Raw genomic sequence first — 18991 nt, 5'->3', positions numbered from 1 at the left:
AAAATTTATAAATATGAATAAAATTCTAATTATATATAAAAGCATGATATTCCATGATTACAGTAAAAAGAAGGTTATAGTTCAAGGCTCTACGCGTTTCATGGCACTGTAGCCGCTCATCAGGCATGGAATAAAAAAAAAAAGAATAGCAAAAAAATTAAAAATAAAATAAATAGAAAAATAATAATAAAACAAAAATGAGCTGAAAATGGGTATTAGCCCATATTTAAACAAAGGCTGTGCGTCCAACTTACATCTGCATCAGCACACCATCTGGGTGGCATCAAGGGTGGCCAAAAAAAGACCGCTGCCCTGTTTAGTCCGTAATTGACTTGGGCTAAGCGATCTGAAGAAGAGGAGAGAAGGTAGAGGGAAAAGGAAGAGGGAGGGAGAATCTGAAGGCAAGGAAAGGAAGAGGGGGACGAAAGGCAGGGGGGGGGGGTGTAGGCAGAAGCAGGGAGTAGAGGAACTAAGAGGGTAAGGTGAGACAAAGGAAGTAAGGATAGGTCCCGGGGGTGAAGTGGGAGAGAGGATCTTCATCCAAGGGTCCCTAGCAACATATATGTATAGGGAGTTCAAGAGGATAGTAATGTTTCCACAAAGTCAGGAGAAAGATAATGGTTTTCATAAGCATTCACATTTTTTTACTTTGTAAGAGAATTGCTTCCACTTTGGCATTGATCATGGCTCTGTTGACCCTGTTTTTGGCTTCTATGATGCTACGGTGGGAAGATCTCCAGGCCTTCGCCATAGTTTGCTTCACCGCTTAGTAACTGGCAAGAGGAGTTTAAATTGTGGGCAGGTTACTCCTATGGGTTTTTTATTGAGTAGGGCCGTGGCTGAGTCAGGATCCAAAAGACCTTTGAACAGTATATAAAGAATATGGAAAATTTCAGTTCAAATTGTTTGGACCAATGGACAGGTCCACCAAATGTGGAGATGTGTGCCTGCATCTGGACAGCCACAAAAGCAATTGGGAGGATAAGTGGGAAGGAACTTGGCAAGCCGGGCAGGGACCAGATACCAGCGCATGAGAATCTTGTAGTTTGTTTCCAGTGCCACTATATTCTGAGACGCTGACTTGGTACCCTCCTAGGTCTCTGCCCAGTCTTTAGTGTCCAGTTGGAGACCCAGATTTCTCTCCCACTTAGCTGCATAGGGTACGGATGTATGAGATTGTGGGACCAAAAGTTGAGCATACAGGCTGGAGATTAAAATTTGCTCATGCGGATCCTTTTTGCGAAACCTGGCATAGCGGGCAGGGATGTGTTTCTTCAGAGGCAAAAAAAATGCTTCATTTGGAGATAGAGGAAAACGTCCACATTTGGGATGCCATGGGATTTGCAGAGGGTCGGGAATGATTTAAACGCATCAGGAGTCATAAACCTGTGGGCTCATATGAGGTTAGCAGAGGACCACCTGTGGAATGACGAAGGAGAAGTCCAGGCAGGGTAGAAGGCTGGATTGTGGAGGAAAAACAGGAGCTGCCCCTGTGTGTTGTGAGGAGATTGGAAGCCAAACTTACTTTTGAGTCTGTCCCAAATAACTAAGGACTGACAGGTGACCGAGTTACTTAGTGAAATGCAGTTACTTAAGCAGAGCCACAGTAAATTGGCTACAGATAGGGGGGTCACAATTCATCGACTCTAGTTCCACCCACAATGGTTATTTTCTGTGTCGTGTGATATTTCGATGATTGAGCCAGGTGTGCAGCTTGATAATATTTGGTGATATTAGGAAGCCCTAGGCCACCTTTATGTTTAGAGAGCTATAGGATGTGTCTCGCAACACGAGGTCTAGAACTGCCCCAGACCTAGTTGAACACACGCCGCCGTAGGATTCTTAACAAGTGGGGTGGGACTGGAATCCGTAAAACATGAAAAGGGTAAAGTATTTTTGGCAAGATTGTCATTTTGGTGACAGTGATCCGGCCCATCCATGCCAGGGGGAGTGCAGACCATGAAGACGGACATAAGGTTGGTTAAATGGGTCAACATTGCTGGGTAGTTAGTGGAATAAAGCGCAGTAGGGTCTGCAGTCAAGTTGATTTCCAGATAAGGAATGTATTGAGGTGACCAAGAAAATGGTAGGGCCTGTTGGAGTTCAGGTAACTTTGAGGGGGGGGGGGGGGGGGTAAGCATATATTGAGGGCTTGAGAATTTCCCAGCATGCTGGTCTCATTAGTGGTGGCAGTTTTTGTATGAAGATCCAAAAATCTAATTTTTATTTTGTAGTAATAAATACATTATGGAGTAACAATACAATGTAAAATGTAGGAATCAGAGAAAAGACAGATCCCCGCTCAGATCATTCTAGAATAACGTTCTGTAGATATCAGTCAGTAGAATCATCATCATCTGTATGTGAAGAAAAGGAAAATGATGAATAATCAGCGTAATGATATCATTCCATTCTGGACATTCTCTTCATATCAGGATCCGTGTATTACCTGCAGAGGAGGAGACGGCTTCACCAAGACCATGTTCTACTCTTCTTCGGTCTATAGATAGAAAACAGTTTTTTCCCCTTCGTAGAAGAATAAAATGAGAATGTTAGATGAGGAAATATTCCTGTACCCAGTAAGAAATGATGGAAAAGGGGGGGCTCGTACTGTGCTCTGTAAGAAATGATGGAAAAGGGGGGGCTAGTATTGTTCTCTCTAAGAAATGATGGAAAAGGGGGGGCTCGTACTGTGCTCTGTAAGAAATGATGGAAAAGGGGGGGCTTGTACTGTGCTCTGTAAGAAATAATGGAAAAGGGGGGGCTCCTACTGTGCTCTGTAGGAAATTATGGAAAAGAGAGACCAACACCATTCTACTGTGCTCTGTAAGAAATGATGGAAAAGGGGGGCTAGTATTGTTCTCTCTAAGAAATAATGGAAAAGGGGGGCTCGTACTGTGCTCTGTAAGAAATAATGGAAAAGGGGGGGCTTGTACTGTGCTCTGTAAGAAATGATGGAAAAGGGGGGGCTTGTACTGTGCTCTGTAAGAAATTATGGAAAAGGGGGGCTTCTACTGTGCTCTGTAAGAAATGATGGAAAAGGGGGGCTAGTATTGTTCTCTGTAAGAAATTATGGAAAGGGGGGCTCACACTGTGCTCTGTAAGAAATGATGGAAAAGGGGGAGCTCGTACTGTGCTCTGTAAGAAATTATGGAAAAGGGGGGCTTATACTGTGCTCTGTAAGAAATTATGGAAAAGGGGGGCTTCTACTGTGCTCTGTAAGAAATGATGGAAAGGGGGGCTCGTACTGTGCTCTGTAAGAAATGATGGAAAAGGGGGAGCTCGTACTGTGCTCTGTAAGAAATTATGGAAAAGGGGGGCTTCCACTGTGCTCTGTAAGAAATGATGGAAAGGGGGGCTCGTACTGTGCTCTGTAAGAAATGATGGAAAAGGGGGAGCTCGTACTGTGCTCTGTAAGAAATGATGGAAAAGGGGGAGCTTGTACTGTGCTCTGTAAGAAATTATAGAAAAGGGGGGGCTCGTACTGTGCTCTGTAAGAAATGATGGAAAAGGGGGGCTAGTATTGTTCTCTCTAAGAAATGATGGAAGAGGGGGGGCTCGTACTATGCTCTGTAAGAAATGGGGGACATTTTTATACACACTAATTGGAAGTATTTTTCCGTCTTCCTGGAAATGTGTATGATGTGTAATGTATAAATCTGCAGCTGTACAATGTACATCAGCAGTGGTCTCTTATGCTGGGAGTAGATCTGACGTATTTTGTATAGAGATGGTGGGATGTGTGATCTCATCTCTTCATAACTGACCCCACTATGCAAATACACCAAACCATCCCCTCTGTCCTCACACTTTAGGGGTTTGAAAAGTGTTCCTCATATATAGGACCCCCACCACCTTGTGAATCACCCATCTAATAATGAGGGACCAACACCATGGCAGGGGCCCCACACACTCATGGCCATCCAACCACTGGGATAGCAGACTCTATACCTGGTATGCTGGGCTGTCCTGTGTACAGGCTGAGAACACACATCTGATTGGTTCAGTTACGACTGACACATTGGATAGACAGTGGGGGATGTAGGGATTTTTAATGAAAGTAAATTTATTTTTCTTAAAAGGTAACACTTTGTGGAAGGTTGTAGGACCTGACTAAGTTTATTAGTGGTGGATCAGAAAACAAAAAAATATTATTAGTAGTGGATCTGATTTTCCTCATCCCCCTATATGTAATGATATGGAATAAATTCTCCATCATCTGGAAAATCTGTGACTGCCACAGAAAATCTAAATCATCTCTCTCGTAAACTGTATAACTACAGAGACCTCCAATGGGTTCTACAGAAATCGTATAGAATGTTTGTCACCCCGTCCTTTCATTTTCATTACAGTGCAGCCCGGGTGACAGAAGACCTCCCAACAACGTCCCACTTCCATCATCTCATCGGTACCCAATGTTGTCTACATTTTACTATTCGCATTCGAATGCCGACAACAAAATCCATGGATATTTTCCAAAGGATGTTGGCTCAAACTTGTCTTGCATACACACAGACGGAAATTCCGAACGTCAAGAACGCGGTGACGTACAACAGGTAAGACGAGCCGAGAAAAATTAAGCTCAATAGCTCAGTGCGGCTCTTCTGCTTGATTCTGAGCATGCATGGAACTTTGTGCATCAGAATTGTCTACACACGATCGGAATTTATGAGAACGGATTTTGTTGTAGGAAAATTTGAGATCCAGATCTCAAATTTTGTGTGAGGTAAATTCCGATGGAAAATATCCGATGGAGCCTACACACGGTCCGAATTTCCAACAACAAGCGCCCATCGAACATTTTCCGGAAAATCCGACCATGTGTATGGGGCATTAGACTTAATATGTGCGTTACCTACAATATAACAGTTCTTACCATCTATCCACAGTGAAGCCGGCATTCTGGAGGACCTCAAAACAACGTCCCACTTCTAAATCAAACATCTTCCCATCATCATTCAATTTTATGTCCAGTCTGGTCAGAGTTTGGTTTGTGTTGATAATGGAACAAAGATCATCAGAGCACGATAATGTCCCATTACAGCCAACAAAACTGTTGGGAGAAGAAGGGAAGAGAGGTGAAATGTTTATCCAGTGACTGGCAGAAGAAGACACATTGCAATGAATAATCAGTGGGCGGGGTCTTAGAAAATGAAATGTTTGGACATTTGGATGGATGATTTTATGGAATATTGGTTGGACCTCCCCTGTCAAATGGAGGCGAGTTGTCACCCACCTGAAAAGTCTTATGCCGCGTACACACACTATCGGACATTCCGACAACAAAACTGTGGATTTTTTTCCGACGGATGTTGGCTCAAACTTGTCTTGCATACACACGGTCGCACAAATGTTGTCGGAAATTCCGAATGTCAAGAACGCGGTGCCTTCCAAACGTATGACATGCCAAGAAAAATGTAGTTCAATAGCCAGTGCGGCTCTTCTGCTTGATTCCGAGCATGCGTGGAACTTTGTGCTTCGGAATTGTGTATACACGCTCTTTTTTTTTCCGACAACAAACAAATTTGAGAACCAGCTCTCAAACGTTTGTTGTCAGAACTTCCGACGGCAAATGTCCGAAGGAGCCTACACACGGTCGGGATTTCCGACAACAAGCTCACATCGAACATTTGTTGTCGGAGATTCGGACCGTGTGTACGTGGCATTAGTGTGGAGTTACACTGTTGCGGGTACATTGCAGCGTACGTGGTAACGCACACATTGGAGGTGTGAATGGCTCCATATAGATTCCCTTTAACACTAAACTGCGGCACATCGATGAGAACCAGTCACTTAGGAAATAATGGGATTTCTACTTGACATGTGTCTCCGTGCAGAAAAATCCATGAGGATTGCTAAATGCACCGACAAGCAATGATAATATGTCCGCATATCAAGCAATTAAATCGGGCAGTCGAATACTGGTTAGTACTTATGCCGCGTACACACTCTCGGAATTCTCGTTGGAAAAAGCTCTGATGGTTTTCCCGTCGGAATTCTGACGGAATTCCGCTCAAACTGTCTTGACTACACACGGTTACACCAAATTCTGCCTGCCAAGAACGCAGCGATGTACAACGCATACGACGGGACTAGAAAAAGGAAGTTCAATACTTAGTAGCCAATAGCTTCCATCTCGTAGTTGAATCTGGGCATGCGTGAGTTTTTGCGCGTTGGAATTGCATACACACGATCGGAATTTCCGATACAAAAGTTTTCCCATCGGGGAAAATTGAGAACATGCTATACAATTTTTGCTGACGGGAATTCGGCCAGCTAAATTCTGAAGGAGCATACACGCGGTCACATTTTCCGATGAAAAGCTCTCATCGGTCTTTTGCTGGCCGAAATTCTGATGGTGTGTACGCGGCATTACACTTTTGCACCCCTGATAAACCGACATGATCTACTAGGGTGACCTGCTTTTATATCTGCCTCACTTGTAGGTGGGTGCTGCACCACACTATAGCTATTGGCCTTTGAATCTGTGACGCAGGGGTTAACTCAGTCAGGTAACCTCCAAGCGATATTTTCTTATTTTCACCAATAAGCCACACGTTTATTAAATCAGTAGAAATAATATAAATCTCAATACTAGCTGCACCGACCCAAGAGCAAGAGGAAAGGAGATCAGTCTGAGGGATCCTCACATCGTCAACTCCATGCTAGCATTTACTATGCCATTGCTGTTCTTCTTCAGAGCGTGCACAGCCTTTGCCCTAGACATGTTTGCCTGTGACATTACAAGCTCAATGTCCTTCACTTCTACTCCAGTCTCACGAACTTATGCCGCATACACACGGTCCGACTTTCCAACGGGAAATGTTGGATGTGAGCGTGTTGTCGGAAATTCCGACCGTGTATATGCTCCATCGAACATTTGCTGTCAGAATTTCTACCAACAAATGTTTGAGAGCAGGTTCTCAAATTTTCAGCCAACTAAACTTGTTGTCGGAAACTTAGATCGTGTGTACACAAGTCCGTCGCACAAAAGTTCACGCATGCTCTGAATCAAGCAGAAGGAGCTATTGAACTTCCTTTTTCTCGGCTCATGGTACGTCTTGTACGTCACCGCGTTCTCACGTTTGAAATTTTTGGCCAACATTTGTGTGACCGTGTGTATGCAAGACAAGTTTGATCCAACATCCTTTGGAAAAAAATCCACGGTTTTCTTTTGGTGGAAAGTCGTGTGTACGGGACATTTCTCTTTGCTCTCCTCTTGTACTGTGGGAATGTGTGTGTTTTCCTCTATGTTTGATACTGCTTCTCCCTGTACCCTTAATTTTTTTGGCAGCAGAAAGCTGGGCTTGTTGTGAGAGGTTTTAAATCTTAGCCTCTCCGAAGACAATGTAAGTGTCAGATGCTGGGCTCTTGAATACATCTGGTTTTGTAATGACAAATAGGATTTTTTTGATTTTCGGATAGTCTCTGTTGTGACCCCAGTAACCTGGCGAAGCCCCAGTTTGGACAGAGCCTTCCTTGCTTTTTTTTCACTCCTGCTTTGTTTTGGTTTGCCGACAGGTTCATCATCTAATTATGCTGCTGTGGCAAGCTGCGCCTACTGTGTAAAAGTTTGCGTGGAGTCCTGTTCCAACTCTGGAGGAGAATCATCGCTGTTGGACTCTGTTACTGAACCCCCCTTGGCTTGGTGCTGGTGGAGTTCTTGTTCTGCAACTGGGACTGTTTCTGTGGTTTCACCAGGTGTGAGGAGTTCAGGTTCAAAATGGCTGAAGAAAGCACCTGTAGGTGGTATTTGAGAAGCAATAGAAAAACAGCAGGGCTGCGGCACTCAAAGATCGCCGGCAAATATTCTACTTGCAAAGGCCTATGCTAAATTTGTGTGAAAACAAAATGCCTGCAACATGAGTAACATTAAACGGGTAAGGAACCCTCTCACCCAGTCCTTTCTTAAAGCAGAGTTCCAGTTGTTTGTATGTTTATTAAAAGCCAACAGCTACAAAAAGTATAGTTGCTGACTTTTAATAAACACACACTCACCTGTCCCACGGTCCAGAGATGTGGCCGCCCGAAGCCTCGCTCCTTTCCCCCTCCTCACCACGGCACCGTCATTGCAAGTGTGGGTGGTTCTCCTAGTGGCCAGGCAATCTTCTGGGACCTGTGGGGAGAGGAGGAGTCACCTAGGCGGCAAGAGGACGGAAGCAGGAAGTGGGAAAGGAAGTATCCGTCAATACCAGGCACCCACTCCAATGTGGCATGTAGGGGGGTGAGGAGTGCTCAAAGTGGAAGTTCCACTTTCGGGTGAATCTCCGCTTTAAGCAGGGTGAAGTGATGGGCATCCAGCTGGGGGGAGGCTCTTGTCCCTTTGAAGAATGCCGTTGAAAAGATTATGATGATGACTTCTTCGATCCTGCAGTGAACAGGTCTCCACCAGTCTGCCTTTCATAGGACACCCGGCTTCATTGTGTGTCATGGTCTTCAGCCAGGCTCGGAAGACCAGTAGCTATAGCAATGGCACCCGCCAACCAGCAGGACAGGTGTACAAGCAGGTCACCCTGGCAGATGATACCAGCTCTTCCAAGGTGTGGGTTTTAAGTACTAATTGGTATTCACCAGAGCTCCTGATGGTGGAGATGGGTTTTGCTGCATGTTAGTACCAGGTTACGGTCCTCGGGTTTGATCCACCAGAAGTCGAGCAAGCCGGGGTCCAGTAGCAGATTAAGCAGGTAAGGATAAGCAGAAGTGTAGTCAGAAAACAAGCCAAAGGTTGGTAACGAATGGTAGCAAAGATATGCAGCAGCGGGAGAGACAAGCAGCAGCGGGAGAGACAAGTACAAATATTGGCTGGAGAGAGCACAATAATCTTACAAACAGGACGTGCAGACACATGGCTTAAAATCGGGAAGTTCATGGAAGGAGCAAAGAGTTCAAGGTTCTGCAGGAGTCAAGGCACAAGGCAGGATTGTACAATGGATCAGAGAGAGTGCTGCCCAGCATTTCAGGTAGATCAGCAAGAAGAATCAGCGCCAGACACAGCAGAGGTCCCAGGTTCAAGTCAAGGCCTTGACACTGTGTCTCTTTTGACTTCTAGGCCTAACCCTGTCGGGTCCAGGCCCACACGGCTCCTCACAGTGTTCACACATATACACCTCCTCTCATCAGCCAAGTCCAACACCCCTTTATGTTGCTGAGCTTTTACTTATATATTCTCCAGCCCCCTGGAAATTGCCTCAGGGTCTTGTACTGTAGTTTAGATTCATCTCCACTGTGAAGAAAAAGTCTGCTTCCAGCATACAAATTTCAGCAGTCTCTGCACTCCAGTACTAAAACCATGTTGAGCAAAGGCGTTAAACACTGCCATCTTGTGGTCAAAATATAAATCGGCATTACAGTAACAATGCACAGCATTACACTGATTTCAGACAGGATATCCTGACCCTGCAGGGACCTGAACCCAGGCAGATTCACTCATCCCTAGTAGTCAGTGCACATCTGATGTTCTACGTTATAGAGTATATACAAGAAACATTTGTCTGGTAGATGGAGAGCTCTGGACCTTGTTTTATTGGGTAAGAAATGTTATCACTCAGTCTCTATGGGCCAAATAATCTTCATTATGTTTTAAATAATCCAAACAACAATCCTTCTCAACATAGACAAAGTCTGAACTCCAATAGTTAGTGGAGGGGATGAAAGCCAATAACAGCGAGTGACCTGAAGGACTATGATGATAACTCCCAATGTAACCTGACAAGAAAAAGTCTTTCTATTACTTTCATCTAGGTAATATGTCTGGATCCCTCACACAGAAGGTTGATTTCAAAGTTTGGCAGAATATTATTTAATTTATAGTAAAATTTCCACCTCTGCTACTGCAAGGTATATCCTGGATCTCCGAGACCCTCACATAGAAAATGTATACCGTCCTGCAGAATATTATATCATTTACAGTATAATTCTCACCTTATCTCCTGCAGAGTACAGCCAGGATGTCTGAGTCCCTCACACAGACGTCTTATACCAGTGTCTTGCAGATCGTTATATGATAAATCCAGGATGATGAGGGTTCGGTTAGTGATAAGAATGGAATGGAGATCATCACAGCAGGAGGAAGTCAGACCACACCAAACAAAACTGCAGAGACAAAAACAGACACAGGATACTATATTAGAGAAATAACCAAAAACTCTTAGGGAATGGTCATCACAAAACAGATGATCCATGGAAACGGGTGTAAATATCTCCAGCAGTCCATTCACTCTGTGGCCTAACCTTCGTAGGAGACTCTGGTATTTTGCCCAGGTCTTCTCAGGCACAAGGTAGATTCACACTGCCAGGTGCACACACACTTCCGCTCATTGTCTTCAATGACCAGTCTATGGGTTTTGTTTTGTAGTTTCTATTTTTGGAGAACTTGGATAGGGAAGGAGATTTAATAGGACACTCCAGAAATAGAACTAATCACTAATGAGGGCATCTAACCGATTTCTAATTCAGCACTGGTGAAGTCCTTGCTGAGAACAGATGGCAGACTTCTCTAAAATGTTGACATCAAGTAGTTTCAAACGTGAGCAAAGTCCCTTAGTAGTAGTTTTATTAGTAGTCACAGGGCAAAGCTCCTCATGTATAGACCAGTTACGGCAGACCGCGGCAGTCCAAAAGCGACAGAAACTAAGCTAAGTCTTTTTCAGTAGCAGCAGTGGGATGAGCTCTTCAGAACACTAGCCATTGTCCCGTTTGTTCAGAGCCTTAGCTGACTAAATGCACCAGAGGGGTAGCTAGAGAAACAAGATCCCCAAGATCCCAGTCTGTACTAGGGATGAGCCGAACAACCACCCGGTTCGGTTCGCACCAGAACCTTCGAATGGACCAAAAATTTGTACGAACTTTAGAACCCTATTAAAGTCAATGGGACTCGAACGTTCGAAATCAAAAGTGCTAATTTTAAAGGCTAATATGCAAGGTATGCAACAGACAACACCAGCAATAAGGGGTATCTTCAGGTGTATACTGTGCTGGAGGCACACAACACCCACTTTAACTCCTGCAGGTGCCTGTATTAGAGAACACCAGCAATAAAGGGTAGATACAGGTGTATACTGTGCTGTGCTGGAGGCACACAACACCCACTAACTCCTGCAGATGCCTGTATTAGAGAACACCAGCATAAAAGGGTAGATACAGGTGTATACTGTGCTGGAGGCACACAACACCCACTTTAACTCCTGTAGATGCCTGTATTAGGAACACCAGCAAAAAAGGGTAGATGCAGGTGTATACTGTGCTGTGCTGGAGGCACACGACACCCACTAACTCCTGCAGATGCCTGTATTACAAAACACCAGCATAAAAGGGTACTGTGGCAGCAGGCAGGTGAAGTCACCTGGTTGTATCCAGGATGGTAAATATGTGTGTCCTAGATTCAGGCTTTATGCAGACTTTTACAATTAGAGGGGAAGAGTTAATGAGCCCAGCTGAAGCAAGTGGGCTCATTAAGGCCTCTACAAAAAACCCCAGCATGCATAGGGAGATGCTCCATCCTGGAACCAGTTTTGTGTTGTATAGACTGGGGAGTGTGTCACCTGTACTGTGCGGTGAGTTAACGCCTGTGTGGCAAAACCTTTACAACAAAGGCAGGGACTGGTACAGCACAAGGCTGTACCCAGTTGTTAGACAGGGAGTCTATGTGTGTAGTTAGAGGTCAAGCTGACCAGGATTTATTTTCTAGTTTTATTTTGTTTGGCTGTTATATGTATCACTGCATGGAGCATAAATAAACCGGATCTTTTGTTTTTTGAACCTACACCGCTGTCTGCTGTGCCTGACTTTGTGTTGTGAACCCATCCAGGGGGTCACACACACCTGCTGCCGAGCTAACCCCTCACAGTTGGTGGAGAATTTTGGCACTTTTTTTTTTGTTAAGGCCAGCATGGAGGAGATACTGAGACAGCTGGCTCTAGCCAATGCAAATCAGCAGCAAACAAATGCAAATCAGCAGCAAACAAATGCAGGTTTACAAAAGAGCCTTGCAGCTCAACAACAGAGCCTTGCAGCCCAGCAGCAGATAAATGCAACTTTGCAGCAGAGTTTGGAAAATCAGCAGAAGGCTCACCAGCAGAGTTTGGAAGCTCAGCAACAAGCCCAGCAGCGATCTGAAGCCCGCTTCATAGACCTGTTGCAGAAGCAAGAGCAGAATTTTCAACAGAAAATAGAGACATTAATACAGCAACGTCCGCAGACCAATGAAGCAAGTGGTTACAATAATACCGCATCCTTTGGTGTGAGCCGTTTACTGACAAAAATGACTGGAGAGGATGATCCGGAGGTGTTTTTGACCACATTTGAAAGGACTGCTGAAAGGGAAAAGTGGCCTAAGGAGCAATGGGCTGGACTGGTGGCCCCTCTGTTAACTGGGGAATCGCAGAAAGCTTATTATGACCTAGAGCCTGACCAAGCAAAAGACTATGTGGTGCTAAAAGCAGAAATATTGGCACGGCTGGGTGTCACCCTGGCCGTCCGGGCTCAGCGTGTGCATAACTGGACTTTTCAGGTTGGAAAACCTCCCAGGTCTCAAATGTATGATCTCATTCACTTGAGCAGGAAGTGGCTGCAGCCAGAGACTTTGACTGCACCAAACATTGTGGAACGTGTGGTTATGGATCGTTTCCTGAGAGCTCTTCCTACTGCCATCCAAAAATGGGTAAGCCATGGAGACCCAGAAAATGCAGATAAACTTGTGGATCTGGTTGAGAGGTACTTGGCTACAGAGAACTTGACCACCTCTTCCAGGGACTCACGGACTTTCCCCCCTAAGACCAGATCATCCCCAGTGGCGGGTAAGATGACTCCAAGGGGTGAGGGTGGAGAGAGTGAGAGGGTGGGAGTTCTACCTAAGGTCTGGCGGGAGCAGCCCAGGAAGCCCATGCTGCAAGAGGCAGCGAAAAAGATTATTTGCTACCGCTGCCGGAAAGAGGGACATATTGCAGCCAATTGCCCAGTTGTGGATGAGCCTATGCAATGTGACTTTATAAGGGAGAGACGTCAGTCGCTGTTTGCGACAGTTGCATGCACTGCCATTCGGGGACCTGAGAAACATTTATGTAAAATGTGTATTAATGGTAGACATGTTGATGTGTTGCTAGATTCAGGTAGCCTGGTAACATTGATAAAAGCTGAATTAGTTACTACAGAGGTCTCTGGGAAGAACAGGGTGGCTGTTATTTGTGTGCATGGGGACACCCGAGATATCCTGTAACTTCAGTGTTTTTTGAGACCCCCAAAGGTAACCTCTCTCATCAGGTGGGGTTAGTGTCTCACTTACCACATGATGCTATTGTGGGAAGGGATTTTCCAAAATTCTGGGAACTCTGGGATTGTCCTGAGGCCCCCATTGGTGCCCCTATAGACCAGGAAGATGACCAGAATTCCTCTGGGAGTGGTGAGGACTCTCCTGAATTTCCCTTGTCGGTATTGGCGGGGGAAACTCGAGAAACTGGGGAGGAGCCAACATCCTCAGATGAAAACATGCCGTCTGTGGAGTTTTCGGATCTTGAGGTTCACAGGGAAAATTTTGCCACAGAACAGTTAAAAGACCCCACCCTAATAAAGGCACGGGAAAATGTGGTGAAAATAGATGGCGGGTTAGTGAACCCAGATAAGACTTGCCCTTATCCTTACTTCACTATGGAAAGGGACCTGCTATATCGAGTGGCTCAAAGGGCAGAAGAAACCATTGAGCAACTTGTAGTGCCCAAACCTTACAGGAAGTTGGTGTTAGAATTGGCTCATGGACACATTCTGGGAGGTCATCTGGGGACAGAGAAAACCAGAGAGGGGGTACTGCAGAGATTCTATTGGCCTGGGGTCATGAAGGAAATAGAAAAGTATTGTTCCTCCTGCCCTGTGTGTCAGAAGTCGGCACCTATGCCACATTTCCGTAACCCGCTGGTACCTCTTCCTATCATTGAGGTCCCCTTTGAGAGGATCGCAATGGATTTGGTAGGTCCGATAATGAAGTCTGCTAGGGGGCATCAGTACATTTTGGTTATTTTGGACTATGCCACCCGTTATCCGGAAGCAATTCCTCTCCGAAATACCTCGGCCAAAACCATAGCCAAAGAGCTATCTCTTGTTTTTAGCCGCGTGGGTATTTGTAAGGAACTGCTTACGGACCAAGGTACACCCTTTATGTCCCAGGTTATGAAAGAATTATGCAAGTTGTACAAAGTGAAGCAATTGCGTACATCTGTGTATCACCCCCAAACAGATGGGTTGGTTGAAAGATTCAACAAAACCCTAAAACAAATGTTAAAGAAGGTGGTGGATAGAGATGGAAAGAATTGGGACTGTCTAATACCCTATCTGATGTTTGCCATTAGGGAGGTACCCCAATCCTCTACGGGTTTCTCACCCTTCGAGTTGCTCTATGGGAGACACCCAAGAGGGCTGCTGGATATCGCCAAGGAAACTTGGGAAAATGAGAGTTCTCCTCACAGGAGTGTGATTGAGCATGTCGCCCTGATGCAAGATAGAATTGCACAGGTAATGCCAATTGTAAAGGAACATTTAACCCAAGCGCAGTTAGCACAGCAGAGAGTGTACAACCGTGGGGCCAAGACCCGTACTTTTTCCCCGGGGGATAGGGTCTTGGTGCTAGTCCCTACGGTTGAAAGCAAATTTCTGGCCAAATGGCAAGGTCCATATGAAGTAATTGAAAAAATGAGTGAGGTGAACTACAGGGTTAGACAGCCAGGAAGGCGAAAGCCGGAGCAGATCTATCACGTCAATCTGCTGAAAGCCTGGAGGGATAGGGAATCCCTAGTCGCAGAGACTTTGTCACAAGTACAGCCTGATTGCTTAGTTCCTGAGGTTGGAATAGCAGACACTTTATCGAAACCCCAACAACAGGAGGTTAAAGAGTTTGTACTTCGTAACAAAGAGATTTTCTCTGTGCTTCCGGGACAAACATCTGGCGTAGAGCATGACATTATCACTCCGCCAGGAGAAAGGGTAAAACTAAAACCTTATAGAATACCAGAGGCCCGACGGGAGGCAATACGTGGGGAGGTTCAAAGGATGCTGGAATTGGGTGTGATAGAGGAGTCCCAGAGTGACTGGTCCAGTCCTATCGTACTAGTGCCCAAACCTGATGGGAGCTGGCGGTTTTGTAACGATTTTAGACAATTAAATAAAGTTACAAAATTTGACACCTACCCCATGCCACGTATAGATGAGTTGATTGACCGGCTGGGAACAGCCCGATATATGACAACTCTTGATCTCACCAAAGGGTATTGGCAAATTCCCCTGGCCGAGTCGGCCAAGGAGAAAACTGCGTTTGTAACCCCAGATGGGGCATTCCAATATAAGAGAATGCCGTTTGGGTTACAGAATGCACCGACAACATTCCAGCGGAAAATGGATAAGATTCTGAGGCCCCATCAGAAATATGCTGCAGCTTACCTGGATGATGTGATTATCCATAGCACAGACTGGGTCTCACATTTGCCAAAAGTACAAGCAGTCCTAGACTCTATCCGAGAAGCTGGGTTTACGGCCAATCCAAAGAAGTGTACCATTGGACAGGAGGAGGCCAAATATCTTGGGTACACTATTGGGAGGGGGGTGATAAAACCCCAAGTCAATAAAGTCGAGGCCATACAGAGTTGGCCACGTCCCAACAGCAAGAAACAGGTACGAGCCTTTCTGGGAATCGCTGGTTATTATCGACGATTCATTCCCCATTTTGCTTCTCAGGCTGTGCCCCTCACCAACCTGACAAAAGGGAAAGAGTCGGTTATGGTTAAATGGTCCCCAGAGGCTGAGGAAGCATTTCAGTCCTTAAAAACAGCCTTATGTAGCCAGCCAGTGTTGTACTCACCAGACTTCTCTAAGGACTTTGTTGTACAAACTGATGCATCAGACGTTGGGTTAGGAGCAGTGTTATCCCAGGTCTGGAACGGGGAAGAGCACCCAGTCATTTACCTCAGCAGGAAGTTAAAGTCCCATGAGGTAAATTACTCCACGATTGAGAAGGAATGTTTAGCAGTGAAGTGGGCTCTAGATTCCCTTCGGTACTATCTGCTAGGTAGGCACTTTGACCTGGTGACTGATCACGCTCCTTTAAAGTGGATGGCTCAGAACAAGGAGACCAATAGAAGAGTAAATAGGTGGTTCCTAGCCCTACAGGAATTTAACTTTACAGTTAAGCATCGCCCTGGTGTTAAAATGGGGAATGTGGATGCTTTGTCTCGGATACATGCGTGTCTGACTGCTGGTGTTACAACCCCAAGGTTGAAACAAGAGGGGGGGGGGGGTATGTGGCAGCAGGCAGGTGAAGTCACCTGGTTGTATCCAGGATGGTAAATATGTGTGTCCTAGATTCAGGCTTTATGCAGACTTTTACAATTAGAGGGGAAGAGTTAATGAGCCCAGCTGAAGCAAGTGGGCTCATTAAGGCCTCTACAAAAAACCCCAGCATGCATAGGGAGATGCTCCATCCTGGAACCAGTTTTGTGTTGTATAGACTGGGGAGTGTGTCACCTGTACTGTGCGGTGAGTTAACGCCTGTGTGGCAAAACCTTTACAACAAAGGCAGGGACTGGTACAGCACAAGGCTGCACCCAGTTGTTAGACAGGGAGTCTATGTGTGTAGTTAGAGGTCAAGCTGACCAGGATTTATTTTCTTGTTTTATTTTGTTTGGCTGTTATATGTATCACTGCATGGAGCATAAATAAACCGGATCTTTTGTTTTTTGAACCTACACCGCTGTCTGCTGTGCCTGACTTTGTGTTGTGAACCCATCCAGGGGGTCACACACACCCTCTGCCGAGCTAACCCCTCACAGTACATACAGGTGTATACTGTGCTGGAGGCACACAACACCCACTAACTCCTGCAGATGCCTGTATTAGAGAACACCAGCATAAAAGGGTAGATACAGGTGTATACTGTGCTGGAGGCACACAACACCCACTAACTCCTGCAGATGCCTGTATTAGAGAACACCAGCAAAAAAGGATAGATGCAGGTGTATACTGTGCTGTGCTGGAGGCACACGACACCCATTAACTCCTGCAGATGCCTGTATTACAAAACACCAGCATAAAAGGGTACATACAGGTGTATACTGCGCTGGAGGCACACAACACCCACTAACTCCTGCAGATGGCTGTATTAGAGAACACCAGCATAAAAGGGTAGATACAGGTGTATACTGTGCTGGAGGCACACAACACCCACTAACTCCTGCAGATGCCTGAGAAAAGAACACACTGTCCCTGCCTTGCTCTTTCCCTGCATCCCAGACACACTACATAAGGCCGCCGCGCTGATGGCCTTATATAGTGTGGGGCGTGTACTAAACCCCCTGAGCTATAATTGGCCACAGGCAATTATGGCTCTCCTCGCTGCCGGCACTGTGATTGGCCAAGCATGAGGGGTCACAGTGTATGCTTGGCCAATCATGAGCCAGCAATGCACTGCGATGGCGTAGTGCATCGTGGGCCGTTTGTGCCACACGAATTTGGTGCGAACGGTCCACAAAGTTCTGAATTCGCTGAACAGACGAATGGCCGATGTTCGAGTCGAACACTGAGCTCATCCCTAGTCTGTACTCACAAGGGCTAAGGACAGAATGGGGCCTCCTTCCAATCTTCCTCCAAGCAACTTACCGGAGTCCACAGATGACTCTTTAGTAAGACACCTCCCCTCAGCCAGCTCTCTGTAGAACCAGGGTCACTCTCACTAATGTCAGGCCCTCGGGTCTCTCACCTGAGGCCACACAGCAGCACGCTCTCTCTCTAACTTTAGGCCCTCAGGTTGCCCACCTGAGACCTCATGGCAGCAAGTGCCCAGGGAGGCAACAGCCCCTCCCTCGGCTGGTACAATCCACTCCTCGAAAGACTCAGAACTCCTGTGTTCCTAGAATATACAGTAAATACAGGTACCCAGAATGCATAGGGGCACCTCACCTTGTAATTGGCCATAGCTGTATGAATATTCATGCTCCATCTGCATGGTTTCTGCCTATTATCCAGAACTTTCCTTGGTTGCTTGGATACAGGGAAACTCAAGACAGCACAAGCAGCACTAGAGCACACAGAGCAGGCTACACTAGCCAATCACAACTCTCTGTTAAAAAGACAGCTGTATTTATACTGTCCTGTGGACAGATTCTCCCACCAGAGCTGTGGATCTCTGCAGCTCCTCCAGAGTTACCATGGACCTCTTGGCTTGGATGAATGCTCTCCTTGCCTGGCCTCTCAGTTTAGGTAGACGGCCGTGTCTTGGTAGGTTTGCAGTTGTGCCATACTCTTTCCATTTTTGGATGATGGATTGAACAGAGCTCCATGAGATGTTCAAAGCTTGGGACATTTTTTAATAACCTAACCCTGCTTTATACTTCTCCACAACTTTATCCTGACCTGTCTGGTGTGTTCCTTGGCCTCAATGATGCTGTTTGTTCACTAAGGTTCTCTAACAATCCTCTGAGGGCTTCACATATTTATTTGTAAAAAAAAATGTTGAAAACCATTTATAATTTTCCTTATTTCCTTTCCTGACTGCCCAGCTCTACATAGTATAATATTGGTTGTGGGGGGACTCGGAGGGGGTTTAGGTCTATAAGATAGGACCTTCATACCTGAACATAACCCCCACCATGAGCAGAGAGGGTGAGATAGGCACTCACTGCCCAGAGCCAGGACAGAGGAAGCCTTGGGACTTTTTATGGCAGACAAGGACTCACCTCAGCTCTTGCAGAGTACAGCCAGGATGTCTGAGCCCCTCACATAGAATTTTTATCCCAGAGTCTTGCAGATTATTATCTGATAAATCCAGTCTGGTGAGGGATCGGTTATTGATAAGAATGGAATTGAGATCATCACAGCAGGAGGAAGTCAAACCACATCCAAACAAACTGCAGAAACAAATACAGACACATGATATATTTAATGGTGACTATGAGAAATTATTCTGCTGAAAACTAAAAAAAAAAAAAAAAATGTTGTCCCAAAATCTAGTGAACAATGG

At 45.7% G+C, this 18991-nt stretch overlaps 1 protein-coding gene and 1 pseudogene across 1 annotated transcript in view; both read right to left on the bottom strand.

Annotated features, from left to right (window-relative positions):
* Window positions 1-4872: 4872 nt before the first annotated feature.
* The window catches only part of LOC143962489 (NACHT, LRR and PYD domains-containing protein 12-like), a 28281-nt gene continuing 14162 nt past the window's right edge, over window positions 4873-18991 (bottom strand). Inside the window, exons 4-6 of the mRNA XM_077471769.1 lie at window positions 18708-18878; window positions 9922-10092; window positions 4873-5053 (exon numbers count right to left, since the gene is read on the bottom strand). Coding sequence (XP_077327895.1) covers window positions 4873-5053; window positions 9922-10092; window positions 18708-18878 — 523 coding nt within the window. The remainder of the gene's footprint in view (window positions 5054-9921; window positions 10093-18707; window positions 18879-18991) is intronic.
* LOC143964378 (nascent polypeptide-associated complex subunit alpha-like) lies at window positions 6375-8869 on the bottom strand (annotated as a pseudogene).

The sequence above is a fragment of the Lithobates pipiens genome, unplaced genomic scaffold (genome assembly GCF_037356315.1).
Source record: "Lithobates pipiens isolate NorthernLeopardFrog02 unplaced genomic scaffold, aLitPip1_a1.2 Scaffold_8, whole genome shotgun sequence".
Lineage (NCBI taxonomy): Eukaryota > Metazoa > Chordata > Amphibia > Anura > Ranidae > Lithobates > Lithobates pipiens.
The sequence above is the reverse complement of the archived record's forward strand: the minus strand, read 5'-3'. Positions and strand labels throughout refer to the sequence as shown.